Source organism: Octopus bimaculoides, chromosome 7 (genome assembly GCF_046866305.1).
Source record: "Octopus bimaculoides isolate indiv1 chromosome 7, ASM4686630v1, whole genome shotgun sequence".
NCBI lineage: Eukaryota > Metazoa > Mollusca > Cephalopoda > Octopoda > Octopodidae > Octopus > Octopus bimaculoides.
The window spans coordinates 27948875-27973451 of NC_142934.1; the positions used below are offsets into that span (position 1 = coordinate 27948875).

Consider the following 24577-nt stretch of genomic DNA (forward strand, 5'->3'; position numbering starts at 1 on the left):
CACACTCTTGGATGTGTGTGTTCCATAAACCTTCTAAAAATTTTTTATAAGAAACATATTCAAATGTTTCTTTATCTAATCATACACATATCATTTCATAGTACCATTTAAGTTATTGGGATTATCCTAAAAACAACAATAATATAACTTGAAACAGAATAGATAGGCTGGGATTGATCAAAAACCACTATAAAAATAATTTGTAATAAGCTTACAACCAAAAATTTAATAAAGTGGAATTCTTTTATTAAAATCTGTTGTTCTTAGGTTTATACAATAACTGTAATTAATTTTGCTTCAGTTTGCCTTATATTGTTATCTCTAACAGTGAAAGAGCACCATATTTTAACAAAAATTGCATGTCTTCTTTTAACTGTTTTCGTTACCATATATCTTTATTTCAATGAATTTTGAAAATAATGAAAAATTTATTAAAATAATTTTGTCATTATTAAGATGGAGTTTTGGAACATAAATTTACATGAAGTTTTGATGGGAGGTTTTTAATTAGATCACTTTGAAACAGGGAATTTGTATCATAGAACCAGAGGTAGTCTCAGGTGGGATTGGTATTGAAAATGTTAAAGAAACTTCCTAAGATAAATAAGAATTATACAGCTGTTAAATGTTTATGTATAAAAGCAAAAGAAGCACTTCTGTTCTGTAGTTTGCTAATTATAAACTAAATATATGTCGGTAGTTTTACTGTGCTATTTTGTGGGTTGGGGTTCTTCAGAATACCAATGGAATATGGGGCTTGGTGATTAACCTGGTTTATTAATGGTATGAAGGTTTTGAATGCATATTCAGTAAATTAATACAAGTCTTTTGGAAGAAATTTGAGAAACAAGTTTTTCTTGGAGAAAAATATTTGAAAGGCATCTGTTATATATATGTATGTATGTACACACACACACACACACACACACACACACACACACACACACACACACACACACACACACACACACACACACACACACACACACACACACACACACACACATATATATATATGTATGCATGTGTACACACACACACATTAGTGTTTTTTATGCTTATTTATGAAAACAATTTAAAATTAAGCTGAAGGTTTACTCAATACCTTTACATTGACAGAGTCTTCAAAGTTTATATGTATGTATTATGTGTGTGTGTTAGTAGCATTTTGAACTGAAGAATTTAATGGAAATACGATGTTTTTATATCCATGACAAACTTTAGAACATCTGTCTCGGGCCTGATGCAATGACTTTTTTTGTGTATATTAAAGAATTTTTTCTGAATGTTCTTTTCTTGTATTTGCTTATTTGATAAACATTTTTCTTATTTTTTCAGGTTTCCAAACTTGTGATTCTACATGAAGAAGCTGAAGATGGCAACGCCATGCCTGATTTGGCTCGGCCAGTGCAAGCTGTCAAAATGGCTGTCGACAATTTGGTTAAGGTAATTTCAAACTTTTATGTCTAGCTGGTTAATATATAGTGATAAAATAGTCTTATAATACTATTTGTGTCCAGAACAAAATGGTTGGCAGGCTTTGGTTTTCGACTTCCAGCTCAAAGTGTTTAAGTTCAAATCCACTCAGGGTGCTTTATTATGTGCTTATACAGTACATACAGTAATATAAGATATGTCAAGCTAAGTAAAATTGTGGTCATCCATACATACAGATCATCATCATCATCATCATCGTTTAACGTCTGTTTTCCATGCTGGCATGGGTTGGACAGTTTGACTGGGAGTCTGGGAAGCCAGGAGGCTGTACCAGGCCCCAATCTGATCTGGCAGTGTTTCTACAGCTGGATGCCCTTCCTAATGCCAACCACTCCGAGAGTGTAATGGATGATTTTTACATGCCACCAGCACAGGGGCCAGAGGAGCTGGCATTGACCATGATTGGATGGTGCTTTTTATGTGCTACCGGCACAGAAGCCAGTCAAAGTGACATTGGCATCGGCCATGTTCGGATAGTGCTTTTTATGTGCTACCAGCACGAGGATCTCAACTACAATTTCCATTTGATTTAATTTTCATATTGCTGTTGATGTTGATGTACATGACTCAGTAGGTCTCCTCAAGCATGGCATGTTGCCCTACGATCCAAAGGTATGTCCAACATTTCTCTCAGGGCACACATGCATCATACAATCTACCTTTCACTCTGAGCGAGAGGCCCTTTGTCACCAGTAGAGTTAGGAGCTTTCTGAACTTTGCCCAGGCTATTCTTATTCTAGTGGCAATGCTCTCTGAGCATCCACCCCCCACTACAGACTTGGTCACCTAGGTAGTGGAAGTTATCAACTACTTATAGTTTCTCCCCCTGTCATGTGATGGGATCTCTTTTCTGAGCATCTGTGGTGTTTATTGCCCCTGTGCAACTGCTGCACGTGAAAGCTATCTTCCCGGTTAATCTTCCTTTGATGTTGCTACACCACTTATGTATCGATAGCTCACACTGGGTACATCTTATGGAGTTTCTACCTACACCTTTTCTACAGATCGAGCAGGGCCACCTACCTGAAGAGGTGTGTGATGTGTTCACTTTCCTACTTACTAGGACTTTGGTCTTTGTAACATTGACTCTAAGGCCCTTTGATTCTAAACCTTGCTTCCACACTTGAAGTTTCTTCTCTAGTTCTGGTAGTGATTCTATGAGGGCCAGGTCATCAGGATATAGGAGTTCCCAGGGGCAGCCTGTCTTGAATTCCTCTGTTATTGCCTGGAGGACTATGATGAATAAGAGGGGGGCTGAGGGCTGATCCTTGGTGGATCCCTATTCTACCCCGAATTCTTCACTATACTCATTTCCAATCCTAACCCTACTAATGGCATCTCTGTATAGGGCCTGTACAGCCCTTATTAACCATTAGTCACTCCCCAGTTTCTGCATTGCCCACCAGTTAAGGGATCGGAGGACCCTGTCAAAGGCTTTCTTCAAGTCCACAAAAGCCAAATATAGGAGTTTATCTTTGGCTAGGTATTTCTCCTGCAGTTGCTGTACCAGGTATATAGCATCAGTGGTGCTTCTATCTGCCACAAAACCGAACTGCATCTCATCTAAGCAGACTCTCTTTAATTAGTTGAGCTATGACCCTCTCCGTGACCTTCATCACCTGACCTAGCAGTTTGATACCCCTGTAGTTAGTTCTGTCTAAAGCACCACCTTTACCTTTGTAGCAGTTGACTATGGTGCTGCTACGCCTGTCATTGGGTGTGACTCCATCATGAACTACCTGGTTTACAATACGGATGATTAGGCCATAGCCCACACCACCAGATATTTTAAGCATCTCAGCGATGATTCCTGATGGGCCGGAGGCCTTTTCCTGGCTTCATATCCTTAATTGCTTTATCTACCAGGGTGCTGTCTATTTGGATAGCTTGTCCCTCTACTGGGTCAACATTTGGCAGGCTCTCCTACTCCCATTCATTCTCTATGTTCAGCAGTCTTTCATAATGGCTTCTCCAAGCCTCTTTCTTTTCAGAATCATTAAATGCAAGTGTGCCATCATATATGCGGACACATTTCTCTCCTGTGACATCACAATCTTCTCTCACACACTGTCTTGCAATCTGGAAAACTTCAGTTCTTTTGTCCTCATGTCGCTGGACATTGGCAAGCTTCTTCTTTTCTGCTTTGCCCTTGGCTTTGTATACCTGTTGCCCAGCCTCCCTTTTGGCTATATGGTATGGTTCCCTGCTACCCCCACTCTTCCAGGCTTTTCCAGCCTGTTTCTTTGCTCTGATGGCTTTATCTACCGTATTATTCCACCACCACGTTACTCTAGGTCTGGAAGGGACTTTGCACCATCCGCAGACATGGTCTCTGGCACTCAGTAAGCTGTCCTGTAGGAATTTCCAGCTACCTTCTATGTCCGAGGTCTGTAGCTTCTCCTCCCTCTCATCAAATTTCTTGATGAGGATGTCCCTAAATCTCTGACCATGTGAAGGGTTTTTTAGCTTCCAAATCCTTCTCTTCTGGATTGGTCTGCTTCTTGGCATCCTCTTGGTCTTAAGTCAAAAGTCACTAATGATTAGTCTATGCTGGTGGGTGCATTCCTCACCTGGGAGTGTCTTTGTATACAAGAGCAATCCTGCGTCCTGCTGTCTGGTGAGGATGAAATCAATCTGGCTGGCACAGTCCCCTGATTGATAGGTTATCAGGTGGCTGTCTGGCTTCCTGAACTTAGTGTTGCAGATTAAAAGGTTACATGCATCACAGAACTCCAGTAGCCTAGTTCCCTCATCGTTCCAAGAACCAATACCATAGCCCCCGTGTACACCAGTGAAGATACTGTATTTCTGCCCAACATGCCCATTAAAATCTGCAGCCACAAAGGTGAGGTCATTGCCACTTGTCTTTGAGGTAACCTGTAGAAGGTTATCATAAAAATGGTCCTTCTGATCATTTGGTAGCCCCGCTTGTGGGGCGTAGGAAGAGATAATTGTAGCTGTGCTGTTCTGCAGGACTAACCTGAGCTTAAGCACTCTATCGCACACCCTGACAACCTCTATGACCTTATCCACCCATTTCTCCGCAAGGAGTATGCCTACACACCCTACTCCATCCATGTTACCTTGCCAGAAGTCTTTATACCTATGTGCCTTGCCTGTGAGGACCCTAGCTGAAGCTCCTCTCCATCTTACCTCTTGTATGCAGCATACATCAACCTGTCTCCTTTCAAGCATCTCTACAATCTCACTAGACCTACCTTTCAGTGTGCCTACATTAACAGTGCCAACTCTGAAAACTGGGAAGGGAACGTGGGATGAGGCTTGGGGAGGAGAGATGTTATTCAGTGCCTGACAGATATGTCCTCTTACTCCCTCTCCCAGTTGAGAGATCATTGTCTTGCAGGTGCTAATGCCATGTAAAATGCATTCATGCCAGTGTCACATACAATACACTTGCGCTGGTGCCATGTAAAAAGCACCCTTACTAGTGGCATGTAAAAAAGCACCCAACATACTTTGTAAAGTGGTTGGCATTAGGAAGGGCATCCACTTGTAGAAACCAGGCCAAAACAGACAATTGGAGCCTAGACAGATCTCCAGCTGTCCAGTTCCTGTCAAACCATCAAACCATCAAACCATCCAACCCATGGATGTTGAATGATGAAGGTGACGATAATGATAACACAGTTGTTTGTATCCCAGCTTACCTTGCTGTTGAGGCTAGGTATTAGATCATCAGGGAATGTTATCTGAAATAAACCAGTTCTACTCCTGGAGAGTTTACTTTCTTGTCTGTCTAATGCCAAGAAACTGAAGCTGAGCATTAGTTCTTAAAAGCTTTCTGTAGGTGATATATGTACATTTTTATATTTGTTGTCTCTTAGGTTTGGAAATCATTCAGTGTTTAGGGAATTAGGCTGGGTCTTTGAAAAACAGTTATTTGACTTAGTTGGAGATTAGCTATAAAACTTCAGGGGAACATTACCTGTAGGAAACACATGTCTAGCATCTCATTAATACATCAGAACACTAAAACATTAATATTCCACTGTTGGCTTCTGGCAAGACCCTTTATTCTGTTTCGCTTAACTACATATATTCTCTAACTCTTCATAAAAACCATACAAATCCAATACTTGACTCAGTCCAACAGAAATTCACAGAAATTAGCCAAGTGTAAGTAAGCTAACGTCTCATCTGAAAGTATATTGAGCTTCTAATTCTGAATATCTTTTGCTTATTCAACAAATTAAATCCCTTCCTCTAAAAATGTGTAACTTGTAAATTTTTATTGATATTTACTTTTCTGATCACAGAGGAATGGAAAAGTGATGGCAATAAGCTAGAACACTAAACTTAATTACCTAATTAATTGTTAACAGTTTCATTAGATAATTTGAGAAATGTGTCAATAAATGAGCCAACATTTTCCCAGCGGAGAAATATCAAGTTTAATACATCACTCTATTTTTATCCTTTAGTTGCTTTTTTTTTTATTATTATTATTATTATTATTATTATTATTATTATTATTATTATTATTATTATTATTATTATTATTATTATTATTATTATTATTATTATTATTATTATTATTATTATTATTATTATTATTATTATTATTATTATTATTATTATTATTATTATTATTATTATTATTATTATTATTATTATTATTATTATTATTATTATTATTATTATTATTATTATTATTATTATTATTATTATTATTATTATTAGTAGTAGTAGTAGTAGTAGTAGTAGTAGTAGTAAGGTGGCAAGCTGGCAGAATTGTTAGCACGTCAGGCAAAGTGCTTAGTGGCATTTTGTCTGTCATTATGTTCTGAGCTCAAATGCTGCTGAGGTCAACTTTGTCTTTCATCCTTGCAGGGTTGGTAAAATAAGTACCAATTGAGCATTGGGGTCAATGTAATTGACCTACCCACTCCCTTGAACTTGCTAGCTTTGTATCAAAATTTGAAATCATCATCATCATCATTATTATTATTATTGTTATTATTATTATTATTGTTATTATTATCATTATCATTATCATTATCATCATCATCATCATCATCATCATCATTATTATTAAGGTGGCCAGCTGGCAGAATCATTAGTATGCTGGACGAAATGCTTAGTGGTATTTTGCCCATTGCTATGTTCTGAGTTCAAATTCTGCTGATGTCAACTTTCACTCTTTCGGGGTTGATAAATTAAGTACCAGTCAAGTACTGGGGTCAATGCAATCAATTATCCCGTCTCCAAAAATCCCAGGCATTGTGCCTATAGTAGAAAGGATTATTATTATTACTATAATAATAATTTATTATTGTTATTGAGGCAGAATCATTAGCCTGCTGGGTGAAATGCTTAGCAGCATTTCATTAGCCTTTACATTCTGAGTTCAAATTCCACCAAGGTTGACTTTGCCTTTCATCTTTTTGGGGTCAATAAATTAAGTACCAGTTGCGTACTGGGGTCAATCTAATCGTCTGGCCCCCGCCCCCAAAATTTCGGACCTGATTATTATTATCACCAGCTAAACACTGGGATTGATGTCATCAACTTAGACTTACTTTTGAAATTGTTGGCCTTGTACCAACATTTGAAACCATTAATAATAATAATAGTAATAATAATAATGTTGATGATAATGATAAGAATATTCTTTTCTACTATAGGTAAAAGCCTGAAATTTTGGGGCTGAGGACATGTCAGTGTCATTGACCCCATTGCTCACTGGTATTGTATTAACCCCAGAAGGATGAAAGGCAAAATTGGCCTCAGCAGAATTTGAAGTCAGAACATGAAGATAGATGAAATGCTGTTAAGCATCTGGTCCAGTGTGCTAACAATTCTGCTAGCTTGTTACCTTGATAATAATAATCCTTTCTGCTATAGGCACAAGACCTGAAATTTTGTGGGGACAGGGTCTAGTTGTTTATATCAATTCTAATGCTCCACTGGTACTTATTTTATCAACACCCAAAAGAATGAAAGATGAAGTTGACCATGATGGAATTTGAACTCAACATAAAGATGGATAAAATGTCATTAAACATTTTGCCAAGTGTGCTAATAGATCTGCTAGCTCACCACCTGAATAATAATAATAATAATAATAATAATAATAATAATCACAACAACAACAACAATCCTTTCTACTGGAAGTGCAAGGCCTCAAATTTGGTTGAAGGGATTAAGTCGATTACATCGACCTCAGTGCATAACTGGTACTTATTTAATTGATCCCAAAAGGATGAAAGGCAAAGTTGACCTCAGTGGAATTTTGACTCAGAATCTTGTGGCAGATGAAATACTGCTGAGCATTTTGCTCGGAGTGCTAATTATTCTGCCAGTTTGCCACATGAATGATAATAATAATAAATGCCTTGATGCAGTACCTGGCAGTGACTCTCATGGCTTTTGATCTTAACTGATTGGAAGTGTTATCATGTATATGTTTTGTCTTAGTATAAAAGATCGGCTACAGTAAATATCCACTCAATACCACAGAGTTGCTTGTCAGTTGCTAGACTATAACCAGTTGAGCATGTCCCTTAGCGGCTGATATGATCATCTCTGATCAAGAGCAGGAATAATGGGGGAGCATCATAGCCATGTGTTGAAAGGAATTCTTTAAGGTTTGAATAATTGCCCCCTGGAAGTATGGGTGTTTTGTTCATCATCCTTAAACAAACCTTATTCAAGGACCTTTTGAGTGGAATGGGCTAGTCGACCAGAATAAAATTCTAACTGGGCCCCACCTGCAAGGTCATGCACTGTTTATCTTGATATGAGATTATCATATGACACACATATGGTTTTGATGCATGTGTCTGGTGTACCCTAATCAGATGGTGGTCATGATGGGTATACTGGGCTTTGTATATTTGTACCCTAATGTCACTTTGATGGCAGGCCCTGCTCTCTCATTCAATAATAATAATAATATCATTTTTCTTAATTTGGCACACAGCCAGCAATTTTGAGGGAGGGGCAAGTCAGTTATACTGGTACCTCCCCTTCTTGTATTTGATAGGTACTTTATTTTATGAACCGTGTAAGGATGAATGACATAAAAAACCAGAAGAAATGCTGCTAAGCATTTTATCCAACTCGTTAAAAATTCTGCCAGCTCATCACTTTTCATAATAATAATAATAATAATAATAATAATAATTTTGGTATCAGGCCAACAATTTTGAGGGTAGGGAATTGGTTGATACAAGGATTAAATGGTGCATTATCAACCCTGGAGAGATGAAAGGTAAAGATAAGCTCAGTGGGATTTGAACTCAGAATGTAAAGTGCTTGAACAAATGTCCCAAGGCATTTTTTTCAATGCTGTAACAATTCTGCCAATTTGCCAACTTAATAACTGTTTTAGATTTTTGCACATGGCCTGCAGTTTTGTGGAGGAAGGAGTTAGTATTTGTTTATGCTATCAACCCCTGTGTGATGAAAGATAAAGTTGACCTTGTAAAGAAAAGTCATGACATTTTAACATTTAAGGAGAATGGAATTAGCAGTGTTGTTATGTTTCTTGATGAGAAGCACAACAACTATTCACTGTAAGTGACCATATATGTAGTTAAAATAGTTAAAATGTTGGTGTTAACTAACTATAGATGTGTGGTAAGTGGAGAAAATCAATGTTGGTCATGACAAAGGTATTGAGTATGGGAGACAGCTCTAAACTTCTTTCAGTCTAATTCTGACCTCCTCAGTGGTGCAAAGCAAGCTGTACTTTTGCCATGTGGAGCTCAATGAATCACTAAGTCAATATGCAAGAGTGTACTTTTGCTGATGTAGGAGAGCAGAATTGCTTAGACAAAATTAAGTCCAGCAGCTTAGATTGATAGCCATTACTGTTTGTCCTCCTCTCCTACCCTCTAAAACAATGAAATAAAACAAAAATATCCAAGTTAATCAATAAAAGTGATTAATTAGTCTAAGTGGTTTGACATCAGTTGAATGTGTACTTAATTTTTTTTATTGTTTCTTTGGAATGGAGTACATTGTTTACATTTTATTTGTGGGTGTGATGTAAGGAGCAGAGCTATATATATATATATATATATATATATATATATATATATATATATATTTATATATATATACCGGAGTAAGCACATAAATGTGAAACAAGGTGGAAAAAAGAGTACTCAAATACCAGAGGTAGAGTAATATGCTTTATTTAAAAGCAGCAGAAATATAACAAAAGGCTGTTACTCAGAGTTTCACGTTCCTGTTCATCGGACAGTTTTGTTAAAAATGGGAGAGAAATGACGATGCAATCAAAACTAATATAAATTAAAAAACATGGATCTGTTTCATTGGTCGTTTCAAATAACGGTCTTAGGTATGCAATGAACAAAATAAACAAAACAAATGAATTCAATATAGATTCATCCTATTTTTAAAAAATCAAAGAAAACCTTAAATTGAAAAGTGGATTCAAAATACATGTTTCTTTTGTCTCTTCATTGATTGTATGTTTTTATCATTTTCTAAAATTTGTAATGTTAATATATTTGTCTGCATGGCAGTGAGCTGGCAGAAATGTTAGCACACTGGGTGAAATGCTTAGCGGTATATGTTCTGAGTTCAAATTCCACCGAGGTTGACTTTGCCTTTCATCCTTTCAGGGTCAATAAATTATATACTAGTTGCGTACTGGGGTCGATCTAATCGACTAGCCCCCTCCACCAAAATTTTGGGCCTTGTGCCTAGAGCAGAAAAGAATATATTTGTCTGCATGTATTTACTTTATGCGTACTTTAGTATTATGTATACCTGCCATGTATCTATGTACATCGTTAATATATAAGTGCATATGTGTGTGTGTGTGTGAAAATGGGGCATCTGTCTCCGAAACTCCAAAGTTGAGTAATGTTTTCTTGCTTGGATTTGTAAACTACGATAAGGATAACACTGGTCAATAAAGAATTTGTCCCAAGGAAAAGAATACTTGTATCTTATATGCTTTTGCATGCAGAATTCAAAAATAATGTCAAATTATCTGTATCACCCACAGTTTCTTTGTTCCACGATATCCCTCTCAGTTCCTGTTATGTGTGCTAAATTTCAGTTAAGCTGTTGAAATGTGAACACACTGTGCAGTTGTCATTGTAACGAGCTGCTAATGCCACGCTGTCTGTTGAGTATCTAAAATTACCCAAATTTCCCAGCTTTAATTTCAAATAACATCAAATTTACAAGATAAAGTAATTCATTGGTTGTAATCAAAATTCAGTGTTGCGTCGATACACTAAAATTGAAAGCAATCTGAGGAAAATTAAGTGGGGCTCATTTTGCGAATGAGAAAGACTAGATCTGAAAATGTTGGCTTATTCATTGACGAGTTTCTAAAGTTATCTGTTGGGACTGCAAATAATTAATTAGGTAATCAAAGTTTATTGCCAATATTGTCATTGAATTCTAAATAACATTAGACAGTTACACAGTCAGCAGAAGTTGTTGGTGTACTATATTCTGTAGAGGCAAACTTCTAAGTTTTGTGTTTAACATTTTTGCTATTTCCACTAGCCTTCTCTTTGACATCATTGCATATTTATTTATTTATTTATTTATTTACTTATCATGGATTCGAGAAGTGGTGTTCTTAGGGAAGTTGGGATGCCTAGGTGAGAGTTATATGATTGTCATTCAAACTCTTTTAGGGAGTAATGTCAGAGGCATGTAGAAACTAAGTTTTGATGAAGCTGGATTGACAGTCAACAAAGTTCATATGAACAAATACTGTTGATGTGCTGTTGGAAGAAGGCATATATATTAGCAGTGGGTCAGTTGTTGTGGACTGTCAGTAAATTTGTGTGTGATGGTTGTTGGGTCATTATTATCATCATTTAATGGCTGTTTTCCACACTGGTATGGGTTAGATGCAGAAAGTGAAATCAAATATCTTGATGACAGGCATAACATAGAAGCCATCTTTTCAGGATGAACTCTGCAAATAATATAGGGTAAGTAAGGGTGGAAAACGACTTGATAAGCAAGGCCACATGCAATATTTTTCTAACACTGGCCCATTGTCAAACTCTGTCTTCCTCCACCATTCTATGAGGAATTTCTATGGCTGGCTTCTGCCTCGTATTTGTTTAAACTATGCCATTCTGGCCTCAACCCACGCAGCACACTTACCTCTCATCTGTAACTAAGCTTCTCACTATAGAACTTTATGCAGTGATTGTTGTAATGATGTATGAATTCACACATGTTATAGCTTATCTATATTACATGGTCATGTAATATTGGTATCTGAAAAAAAAAAATGATATATAGTTTGATATTATAACAAAAAAAACATAAGTGTTTGATATTATAAAACATAGTTTGATATTATAACAAAAAAACATGCAATCTGATAAAGCTAACATCTATTTGTATTATCAATAGATTTAAGAGCATTAAATGACTCTAATAAGTTTGGAGCATTATTTATTTATTTAGTTATTTATTTATTAAAATGAAGGGGTCACTTATCAGTAATGATCATGGAAGGGGAAAATGTAAAGAGGATTTATGAGCGTGGGCACAGAATTGAAAACTAACGTCAAAATTATAATTTACTTTACTATCCTTTATTTGTAATTCTGAATAGAAATATCAAAATATTTATAGAGTGTGGATCAGTTATTACTTGCCAAAAATGCAGCTTGGTCTAGCATTGTTACATTTTTCTTTTTTTTTTTCTTTCTTTTTGTAATAAACAGCTGTTTCTTTCACACATTGCTTTTATTCATTCATTAATAATGGCATATCAAATATCTCAGAATATGACAACTAGTTCTTTCTGTTACTGAATAGGATTGGAAATTCTTTTACACAGAATTTCACAAAATAATATTGGGCTGAATCTTTCTTTAATGTGAATATTTGTGAGTCTTTAAAAAAAAAAAAAACAACAAAAAAATTAACAATATAAGGGTAACATGAATAATCAGCCAGCTTTATCTACTTAACATATTTATGTATTTAGTTGACAGTGATGTATTTTAACTCACTAAAGTTTCATATTTATTTGTACATTAAACTGTTTTATTAGTTTCTGAGTAACTTTGCTTTCAGTGTGAACTGACTGTTGTTGCGGTTGGATTATCTTTAATAGCATAAAAGATAATTATTCTTTCAAAATTAAGGGGGGAAAAATACTTCTAAAGATATGGTAAAAAAAGATCCTGTAATATCTGCTGGAATTGATTCATCATCATCATTGTTTTTACATCTGCTATTTTGATACGGTATGGGTTGGCTGAGACATGCTGATCAGTGTTCAGTGTTTGGATACCATTCCTGTTGCCAACTCATGTTTGCACGTAAGGTACTTTACTCCTCATCTTCATTTGTTGAACCACTGAGCTACTAGAACTTTTGCTTACGCATGATACAGACAACATTGCTATCTAAGTATCTTCAATGGAAAGACATATGAATAAAACACATGAATGCATAAACACAATAAGACACAACCACACTCACACACTAACTAGGCTTCTGTATAGTCTCCATCTATCCAATTTCACCCTCAAGACATTGGTCATACTGAGATTATAAAAGGAACCATTTGGGCTAAGTGCCACATAAAACAAACTTCTTAACCACACAACCATGTGTATACTTAATATATAAATGAAGTGAAAATATTTTAACTGCAAAGTTATGATGTTTAGTCTAGGTTTTTGTTGTTGTTGATATGACTCTATGTATTTAAAAGTAAAGTATTTCACTTTAAACCTTAAAAGTAAAATACCAAAATTAGGTTGGTTTATATAAAAGCTGTATGTGTTAATCAGAGAAACAATTAGGCAAGGAGAAACCAATTTCTTTTTATTTACTATTGATAATGTGCCTGTACAATTTTTGGGGTAAAATAAAGAGCTTGTAGACATTTTCCTCTATACTAGCATGCAACAATGTAACTACCGTAATAGAAAGAACAATATAAGGATGAATGTTTAGTACAAGTTTATATGGTAAATAACATTTCCAAATGACATAGTTGAAATTTGAATTGGAAAAGTAAGTATACTGCTAAAATAATGACAACAAAACAAGGATTTTGAACTTACATTCTGGTTGAAGAAATTATATGTTGGAAATGGAAAAGACATGATGGTATATAAAATGATGGCAGCAGTGGCATATAATTGATGGTAAATTTTGAATTTATATCAATGGTTTTATAAATCAGCTTTGTTGTTGAATTGTTGTGATGGAGAACCTGATACGGCTATGTGTTCTTGGTAGAGGAAACAAGTTATCTATTCTGTTCTTACTTGTTTAACCCTTCTGTTAACATATTTGTGTTGAAATACACTGCCTTTGTTTTTATTAGTTTTGAAAATAATGAGAAATTTAGTAAAACAGCTGTCATTATTAAGCTGGCATTTAGAGCATAAATTAGCATGAAATTTTGATGAAAGTCTTTAATTTAGATCCTTTATAATAGCAAGTTTGTATCATAGAACCTGAGGCAGACTCGACTCAGGTGGATTGGTATTAAAATGGTTAAACTGTTGTTCTGTTTAAACTGTCAATGCTTTTTGGAGAAGGTATCTTTTGTCCCCATCCCCCTCACATTCAGCCTCTTCTACCATGGGGGTATGTCCTGCCACCTCATCACCACCATCTTTCCTTTTCTAGCTGGGGTAGCTATGCATCTCCTCTAGAGCAACACACCTGTTCCTATTTCTCTCATACTCTTGCCTTTCAATACCTGGTATGAAGTCACCTCCCCCTATACTTACTTCATCCTCTCTCAGTCAAGGCGTTTGGTCTTGCAAGCTGTTTGGCAACCTCACTAGTGCTGGTTATACAAAAAAGCACCCAGTACACTCTATTAAATATTACCGTTAGGAAGGGCATCCAACTGTGGAAACTTGGCCAAAACAGACATTGGAACTTGACATGGTCCTCTGACCTGTCGGATCCTGTTAAATCGTCCAACCCATGCCAGCAAAGAATATGGATGCTAAATGATGATGATGATGATATGAATGTCATGACATCCTACCACTGTATAAGTACGACATTTGTTGCTTTGTAGACATTCATAATTATACTTCAATGATGATCAGAAGTAATTTTCAATTAATGGAAAAGAATAGGAGAGTTACAGAATTTGAACTTCTCTTCATAGCTCTTAAACTTTGTTGATATACTATCACGCTGCAACCACTTTTGTATATTACATGAAGATAATGTTTTGGCAATGATTTAACAAAGACAGGCATTATAGAAGAGAGGATAAACATTTTTGCGTATTTGTGTTCACATTTTTCTGTATGTATGTGTCCCTGCATATGAGTATGTGTGTGTGTGATTCAATCATGTTTTATCATGCTTCTGAACCACATTAAACGTAATTAAATTGGATGTTACAATTGTCTGCAGGTTGGTTATGATACCATTAACAACAGTGAAGACCAGATTCTCAAACAAGATATGCCACCAGCACTCAGCCGTGTCGAAGATGCTTCTATTCTGCTCCTCCAGGCTTCGGATATGCTGCGGGGAGACCCTTTTTCAGCCCCTGCTAGGAAGAAGCTCATTGAAGGATCACGAGGTAGGTATTTCTCTTTATTCCTTTTCTTTTTTCATGACCAATTCTGTGTGAACTTCCCACTATTTTGTAATTTGTCTTTGCACTCTACCCTTATCAATTGCCCTGGTGGCATATAAAAACTTCTTTTTATTCAACACTCTAATGATTCTGTCAATCTCACAACTTCTATACTATATAATAATTCTTTCTAATTTTGGCTCAAGGCCAGCGATTTAGAAGGAAGGGGGCAAGTTGATTACAATGACCCCAGTACTTGACTGGTATTTATATTTTGTCAACCCCAAACAGGTGAAAAGTAAAGTCAACCATGGCAGTTTTGAGTTCAAATACTGTCGAGATCAATTTTGCTTTCCATCCATTTGGGGTTGAAAAATAAGTACCTGTTGAGCACAGAGGGAGGGGTGTTATTGATGTAACTGACTTGCTCCTCCCCTCAAAAGCTGCTGGTCTTGAGCAAAAATGAGAATCATCAGTATTATTATTATTATTATTATTATTATTATTATTATCAATAAGGTAGCAAGCTGGAAGAATTGTTTGCATGCCAGGCAGAATGCTTAACAGCATTTTGTCCCATCTTTAAGTCTGATTTCAAATTCTACCTTTCATCCTTTCGGGATTGAAAAAATAAGTACCAGTGGAATACTGGGGTCAATGTAATTGACTAGCCTCCTCCCCCAAATTTCAAGCCTTGTGCCTATAATAGAAAGGATTATTATTAATTAAGGTGTCAAGCTGGCAGAATCATTAGCTCATCATACAAAATTTTTAGAAGCATTTTTTTCTAGCTCTTCACATTCTCTATTCAAAATCTTGCTGAGATCAATTTTGCTTTTCATTCTTTTGGGATCTATATAATTGACTAACTCCTTCTGCTTACAAAAAAAAAAAAAAAAAAAAATGCTAGCCTTGTGCCAAAATTTGCAGAAACATTAGCACATCAGATGAAAATGCTGAGTGACATTTCTTCTGCCTCTTTTATATTCTGAGTTCAAATTCCACTTAAGTCAACTTTGCTTTTCATATTTTTGGGATTGATTTTTATCAATCCTAAAAGAACGAAAGGTGAAGTGCCAGTTGAGCACTGGGGCCAATGTAATTGACTACTGTCTCCTAAAATTGCTGACCTTGTGCAGAAATGAGAAAGAATTATTATTATAAGTGGGGTTACGATTTAGAAAATTAGTAGAGAGGTAGATAAAATTGTGCTTATTTAGTTGCATCCCTCTGTTTTGAGTTTCAATATATTTGTGTCTATATCAGAAATAATAATAATAATAATAATAATAATGATAATGATAATGGTTTCAAAATTTAGCACAAGGTCAGCAGTTTTGGGGCAGGGATGAGTTAGATACATCGACTTACTTGGTAAGAATTGGTACTTATTTTATCGACTCAGAAAGGATGAAAGGCAAAGTCGATCTTGGTGGAAGTTGAACTCAGAAGGTAAAGAAGGACAAAATGCCACTAAGCATTTTGCCAGAGTGTTAATGACCCTACCAGCTACTGAATGCTAATTTAATTATTAATGACTTGTAGGTACGTGGTATTTCGTTATTCAACCATAGTATACTAAAAAGTGTATGAATCGTTTTTATAAGTCAATACTGTGTTCAACTGTGTTAGCAGTTCTCTTTACATCACTTGTTAATGTCATCTCTACAGATTTTCTATAGAAATTATAGCCAGCACTGATTTTCATTATGACATTTTGTATCTAAGCCACCTGATGTAAACAAGCAATGAAATCAAAGATGAAAAATGGGTAATGGGCATATATGCCATATACACCTATTACCCATTTTTCATTTTCGTTAATTTAATTATCCTGGTGTTTGGTGACAAGTTTCCTCAAATCTCAAGAATCTTTCTTAGGATTCTTGCATGTCAACAATCCGTTTCAATTGTAGTATCCTTCAGCCTCTTAGGTAGCAGTTTGGGTGTTGTGCTTAGTGCACCAATTACCACAGAAATAATTATTACCTTTGTCTTCCACAATCTCTTCATCTAGATCCTGACATTACTCAATTTCTTTGATATCCATTCTACTATCATATGGTATTGTTAAATCAATGATCTTACACTGTATTATTAAAATCATAAGCCCTTTAGCATTTAAACTGGCCATATCCGGCCAAAATGTTCTGCCTGTTTCAGGTTCAAACTGGCCAGATCTAGTCTCTCACATCTACTCTACAAGATCATTCTGAAAATAAACAGTCACATCATCAAAATCTCAGTTACAAGATATTGTATGATTAACTCAAAACTGTAAGAATAAATAAGCGTTACTTTCACAGAGTAATCTGAATGCTAAGGGGTGTCTGACAAAATGCAAGGTATTTTGTTTAATGCTCTTCTAGGTCTTTACAATTTGAGTTCAAATCCAGTATTTCTTTGTATTTACTAAATTAATTTTCACTACATTTTACAATTTACTATTCCATTGAAAGTGGAATCAGCAGTCAAAATAGATTTTAATTATAGACTAAAGATATTTCATAATCTATATGACCTAAACAGGTTAAATATAAGAAACATTAAATGCTAATCTATAATTTTAGAAAGTCATATATCTTCATAAACTTGTAAGCATTTGATATCGCCAACTAATACGAAATAAACTTTATTCATAGTTAAAAGGATCATAGTGTGGAAGACACATTATTAGTCATTCAAAAACACACAAAGACTGTTAAACTTCACTTCAGCATTTATTATTTGGTGTCAAAATTTTTGTCACACCAACTGCAACCTGAGTACTGACAGGATTTCACTGCATCTCTTAGTTTCAACACATGGTTTCAGATCAAATTACTTGCCTGGCAAGTACACAATCTTTATTCATGGCTCATTTCCAACAATATTTGGAATTTGGTGCTTCTTTTTTTCCTCTTTCATCAGGTGTTACAGGTTATAATTACCTTTTGAAACAATTTATTTTAATTAACTTGACAAAAATCTGTGTGAGTTTTGTTTAAAAAGACCCTTTCACTTCCCATTCAATGTTATTTTCCTTAGTTTTGTTGGTTTGTTAAGTTACCCCAAAACTACTTTCAACCCATACAAAATGTTCTGTGTGTCATGGAAAAGTGTCAAATATTCCTACTTCCCTGTTTAAACAACTAAACCACACCCTTGGGTGAAACAGAATATTTTTTTCTGACTCATGGTTATTGATTAGATATTTTGATTCTCAGACTTCTTGCTTTGAGCTCTTTATTCTGAGTGACCTGACAATTCTTTGAATCTATCATCTTCATGAATATTCATTCCATTCTTTATCAGTGAGAAATATAAGCACGTTCCTTTTCTTTTTATTATTTATATCCACAGTTGAAATGAATCACAGAATAATCATCCAAGAATTTAATTTCATGAATCAATGTAAATAATAGTAGAAGGAAATTTTATCTTTTTCGGGAGAGATTTTCCTATTTCTAAGGTTCTACAAATGTAAACAGAATTAAAACAGAAAAGTGTGTGTATTCTGTGTCATTGAGGTAGGGAAAGTTAGGTGATAAAGGGTATTGATGGAGATGGAGAGGAATTCAGTGTAGGAGAACATAGACAAGAGAAAAGAGTGGAGGGAAGGACTTGAAGCAAGTATGAAAGGATGTATAAAATAAAAAAAATTACATACTCTGTAAGTTTATCTTACATTTCTAAATAACACATACGCAAACATACACACGCACACATATACTTACATAAAACCTGTGTAAACACACATACACATGTGCATACAAATGTGTGTAAATACAAATAGATATGCATATACACATATAAGCATATATATCTTTTCTTTTTTACTTTTACTTGTTTCAGTCATTACACTGTGGCCATGCTGGGGCACTGCCTTGAAGAATTTTTAGTCAAATGTTTTTATTTTCCCTTTAATCCTGGCACTTATTCTATCGGTTCATTTGCTGAACCATTAGGTTATGGAGACGTGTACACACGTACACAAGCCAACACTGATTGTCAAGCAGTGAGAGTGGGGACAATTTCCATCTACCCCATCTACTCAAGGCTTTGGTCAGCCTGAGGCTATAGCAGGAGACACCTGCCCAAGGTGCTATGCAGTGGGACTTGGAAGCAAGCTTCTTACACAGCCATTCCTTAAAAAAAAAAGAGAAAAAAAGTCATTGTAGTTTCTTTAAAGTTAATTCATTTGTTTATTCATTTAATGTGCAACACAGGAATTTTGTTCAAATTTAATTTTCTCTGTCTGTTTGTGGGCCAGTTTGAAAAGATGTAATATTTTAGATGTGCGTGTGTGTGTTTTAGTTCTTTTCTTTTTCTTTTTTCCTCCTTTGCTGTAACTTTGATGGAAAACATATCAAACCCTTAATAATATTACAGGCTCAGCCATTACACATCCTGTGGAGAGATGATAATGATAGAAAGATGGGGTAACTCACTGAGATAACCTAGTTGCAAGAAAGTGTAGGTGTTGTCATGTCAGTGTGGATGATGACTTTAAAAGGTGGCAGGGAGGGCATTGGAGGAGTTAAGGTGGTGCTTGTTCAGTTGGGCATGGGTGGGCATGAATTTCTTAATTTCTTTTTCTGTGTGTAGGGGTAGGTGTCTACTACCAGCCTTAGTCTCTTAACATTGAAAGAAAAAGTCACCGTCCTATTTTTTAACTCCCTCCTTCCCTCCAATTGGGAGCAATTTGAACCCCCTTATCAAATTATCTGAGAACCCTTATTTTCCTATTCTTTTATTAGTTATTAGTATCTTTACCAACAGTAAGTATGAACACCTTCCCTGTTGTTATCTGACATTTAAAGGAATTTCTTCTTAGCCTTCTCTGCCCCTCCCTCACTCCTTCACAGTATGAGAGAGGCTGATTATATGAACATCCCTCACACTGCCTTACAGTAATCCCTTGCTCTCTTGCCCCAGCCATAAGGAAAGGACTCCTCTTTGCACCCCTTCCCATCTCTCTTCAGTAAGTTATCCTTCTACTTAGAATATTAGAGATTACAGGCAATAGTCTTCTTATTGCCAACAGGAAATAAATAGACAGAATGAGTGTATGTGAAAGAGAGAGATGGTGAGGAATAGAGTGCAGGTGTGTCAGTGCATGTATGTGTGTGTGAAAGAGAGAGAGAGTGTGTGAGTGCATGTGTGTGAAAGAGAGAGAGAAATTGATTCTCTATCCAGCTGTTTCTTGTCACCAATCTCTTGTTGAAAAGGGAAGCTGAAATAACTACCCCTCCTCTCCCTCCAATGTCTGTGTTATTCCTTAAAAAAAAAATTTTTTTTACAAAATGTGAAATAGAAAGGGTGGGGTTTGGTAAATGACCCATTACAGTGATCTTGCTTACATACTTATTATAACAGAGCCCTCCTTATCAGTGAACAAGTGTGAATATTACATACCTGCCCTCCCCTGTCACTCTTCCTATCCCCCTCTCTCGTTTGTTGTAGGAGGCTTCTGTACTTTTTGGCTGATATATTTCAGAAATTTTTTAGCTCTATTTTGGAAGGTATAATAGTATTTGATGCAAAATTCTCTGAGTTGCTCATTCTTTTCATTCTGTCTGATTAGATACATGTTATTTAGTGTTGTAAAGCATTTTTTTGTCACTGTTGTATCTGTCTTTTGATGACAGTTGTAACTCTGACAGATATTATTATATTCCAGAGTCATTGATAGAATGGTTCTATCTGGCACTGTATGACCCCCAGTCATACAGTGTTGTTATCCTCAAACGGTTGGATCGGATCGTTATAACGCCCACTCAGTATCACAGTATAATTACTGTATCGGCACAGACATGACTATCAACACAGTCTACATGTACTCCCGACTTTCCTGATCTTCTCCTGTCGACTGGCTACTGGTTTATTTATAATGGCTGGCTACTACCACTTTTTACTGGGAGGGTGTACAGTTTCACTATACAACATCTTCCCTACTCTCTCTCTTTACTTGTTTCAGTCATTACCACTTTTTACTGGGAGGGTGTACAGTTTCACTATACAACATCTTCCCTACTCTCTCTCTTTACTTGTTTCAGTCATTTGACTGTGGCCATGCTGGAGCACTGCCTTTAGTCGAGTAAATCGACCCCGGGACTTATTCTTTGTAAGCCTAGTACTTATTCTATCAGTCTCTTTTGCTGAAGCGTTAAGTTACGGGGACGTAAACACACCACCATCAGTTGTCAAGTGATGTTGGGGGGGGGGGGACAAACACACACACACATACATATATATGATGGGCTTCCTTCAGTTTCTGTTTACCAAATCCACTCACAAGGCTTTGGTCGGCCCAAGGCTATAGTAGAAGACACTTACCCGAGGTGCCACACAGTGGGACTGAACCCAGAACCGTGTGGTTGGTAAGCAAGCTACTTACCACACAGCCACTCTTGCGCCTTTCCATTTTCTTTTATTCACCCCACTTCCTCTTTTATATATATATATATATATATATATATATATATATATATATATATATATATAATCACCTAAAGCTCCACGAGGCTCTGGTGGTGAACCCTGCTGTATTCTTTCACCACAACTTTCTCTCACTCATTCTTCCTATTTCTGTTGTGTCTGTATTTCAAAGGGCCAGCCTTGTCACACTCTGTGTCATGCTGACTCTCCTTGAGAACTACATTAAGTGTACATGTGTCAGTAGAGTGCTCAGCCACTTGCAAGTTAATTTCATGAGCAGGCTGTGAACCCTCATCGTTGTAACCGACAGAGTGGCATGAATATATATATATATATATATATATATATATATATATGTATATATATATATATATATATGTATGTACTCAATATCTTTTCTTCTTAGTGTCTACTTTTAGGAATTAAGTGCTCTTGCTTTTCCTTGTATGTGACGTTTTGACTTCTTGTAATGGTGTTGGTACCTGAAAAGTGTCATATAGCCAATCCATAAGTATTTCTACTCTTGTTGGTTCCTTTTCTATGACTCTTTCCTTAAGCTGATTTCTATGTCTCCTTTCCATTCCATTTCTGCTTCTTACACCATACATCATTCTTCCTATGTATGTTACAATTTCTCCTTCCCAGTACTGCTTGCCATTTTTCTACATTCTTACATATACCTCATCACCTATTCTAAAGAATTTTGGCATCTCTTTATTAGCATGTATTTTTTTCTTCACTGGTAACAGTTTATCGAATACTGACTTAACCTTTTTGGCAAACATTAATTCTGCTGGTGAACTTCTTTTGGTGCATTTGGGTTCGGACTTATCCTGTATACCTTTAAGAATTGTTGGATTGTGACCTTGTCTGTGGCTTCTTTATTAGCTTTCTTTAATGCTCTCTTAAAAGAGTCCACAAACTGTTTGGCTCTTCCATTAAATCTAGAGTGATACGGTACTATAGTTTTAGCTTGGAAGTGGATAATTGTGTGTGAGGAAACAGTCGTTTAACCCAGTTGAGATGTCTGTGCACACTCTTAGCTTACTTTTTTTTTATGTACACTGCCGGTGCTGCCTAGTCTGCATGGTCAGTCTTTTCAGTTATATTCAGGCTTTCCAACCTTTCTAGTTCTTTATTGACCTGGTCTACCAATGCAAATGGCATGTTCCATTTGGGCCTGAAACAAGTGTTGAATTTTCTTTGATAGCGATCCTTGCTTTTGTTTTTGTGCAACAGCCTAAATCTTCTGAAAAAAACTTTGGAGAAAGTTTCTTTCATTTTTTTTTGTTTCAGTTCATCTACCTCATTTGGTCATTTGACTGCTCCGTTTGTTATTGCACAAAGCACTCATGGGTTTATCCCATAAATTAAATTCCTTCATACATTTAGTGCCAAATAAATTCATGGATTTTTTCAACACATAAACATTTACTTTTTGGGCTTGACCTTTGAACATTATATTATTAGGCATACTATTAGGCATACTATTTGGGGCAAACCCAACACATAAATTTTAATTGAAACTTTAATTTCAACTTATATATATATAAGTGTGTGTGTGTTTTACTCTCCTTGCCTTGACATCATGAGACAGCTATTAACAAGTGTCACCCTTAGGTAAATGGTGTCCTTCATTTCCAATCTTTTATGAAAACATGTCTGGTTGTGGGGAAATATTACCTTACTTTGAAACAAATGACAAGAAGGGCATATATATGACTGTGGAAAATCTGCCGCAATAAATTCTATCTGATCAATGTGAACATGAAAAAGTGGATGTTAAAACCGAGGAAAATTAACTGAAGCAAAAAGCAGTGTGTTTAATAGAAATATGGTAACAAAAAAGTTAAATAAAGTATTTCTATGAAGATAAACTCACCAGGACAATTGATAAAAGCTGGGAGCCCAGTTTTTATGTTGAAATTAGGGAACTTGCTAAAAGTGTACAACTTTTGCAACAATAACCAAGTTTCAAAGTTAGTCATGATATTGTACACTGTTAGAGAATAACCATCAATTACATAGGATGGTTGTTAGATTACCAGCAAGAATCTGTCTGACCATCCACCCATACATTACAGTATCACCTACAGTTATAAACAACATTCCAGGAATAACTTCTGATAGCAATAAATGAAGAATATGAGTGTTTCTTCACTTTTTTTTTGGCAAATTGATGTCTTCCATTTCTGAACAGAGTCAGGAAAGAACTTCAACATTTAATAACTCCTTTATTTTATTTTTCACTTTTGTTGTTATAAACTTACAATATTGTAGCATATCATACAGTATATATATTAAATAAATGTATGCAAGGTGTGAACAATGACATATTGTAAATACAATAGATAAATGAATAAGTAAATGCAATAAGTAATAGGTACAAGCATGGCTGTGTGGTAAGAAGTTTGCTTCCCGACTACATGATTCTGGGTTCAGTCCCACTGCGTGACACCTTGGGCAAGTGTCTTCTATTGTAGCCTTGAGCTGACCAAAGCCATGTGAGTAGATGTGGTAGATGGAAACTGAAAGTAGCTTGTCATATATATATATATGTGTGTGTGTGTGTGTGTGTGTGTGTGTGGTGTGTGTGTGTGTATGTGTTTGTCCACAGCCTCTGCTTGGCAACTATTGTTGGTGTGTTTACCGTTTGACAAAAGAGACCAACAGTAAGTGCCTTGCTTTACAAAAGAAAAATAAATTTTGAGGTCGATTCATTCATCTAAAGTTCTTCAAGACGGTTTCCTCTGCATGGCTGCAGCTAATGACTGAAACAAAAAGAAACGATAAATAAAAATACATAAATAAAATAATAATAGATATATTTATGCAATTTTCAGATCCTTTCATGACTCTTATCTTGTCCTGCATATTAAACAAGTTTCTTTGTTTTTGCACATGTATTTGCATATATACATGCACATGCATTGAGTCAAGATTTGGATGCTACTCTTGGATAGGATTTTTGTGTGTTATGATTAACTTTCAGAAGAAGCTTGGCACCACCTATTCCTACTGCAATTCAAAAATCACTCTGTTATGTGGCAATGGCTCATGGTAAAAACATGAGAGTTGAATAATGGAATATATTTGGAATTATTGATG

The 24577-nt window shown here is 35.7% G+C and overlaps 1 protein-coding gene across 15 annotated transcripts in view; it reads left to right on the forward strand.

Annotated features, from left to right (window-relative positions):
• Positions 1-1316: 1316 nt before the first annotated feature.
• The window catches only part of LOC106880561 (vinculin), a 117933-nt gene continuing 94672 nt past the window's right edge, over positions 1317-24577 (forward strand). For 14 of the 15 annotated variants that reach the window (XM_089355053.1, XM_089355051.1, XM_089355055.1 and 11 more), the window contains exons 1-2: positions 1317-1446; positions 14881-15052. In XM_089355053.1, the coding sequence (XP_089211179.1) occupies positions 1387-1446; positions 14881-15052 (232 nt within the window). In that variant the 5' untranslated portion in view covers positions 1317-1386. Of the gene's footprint in view, positions 1447-12530; positions 12804-14880; positions 15053-24577 lie in introns of those variants that run through there. The other variant, XM_089355061.1, reaches the window with a different exon arrangement.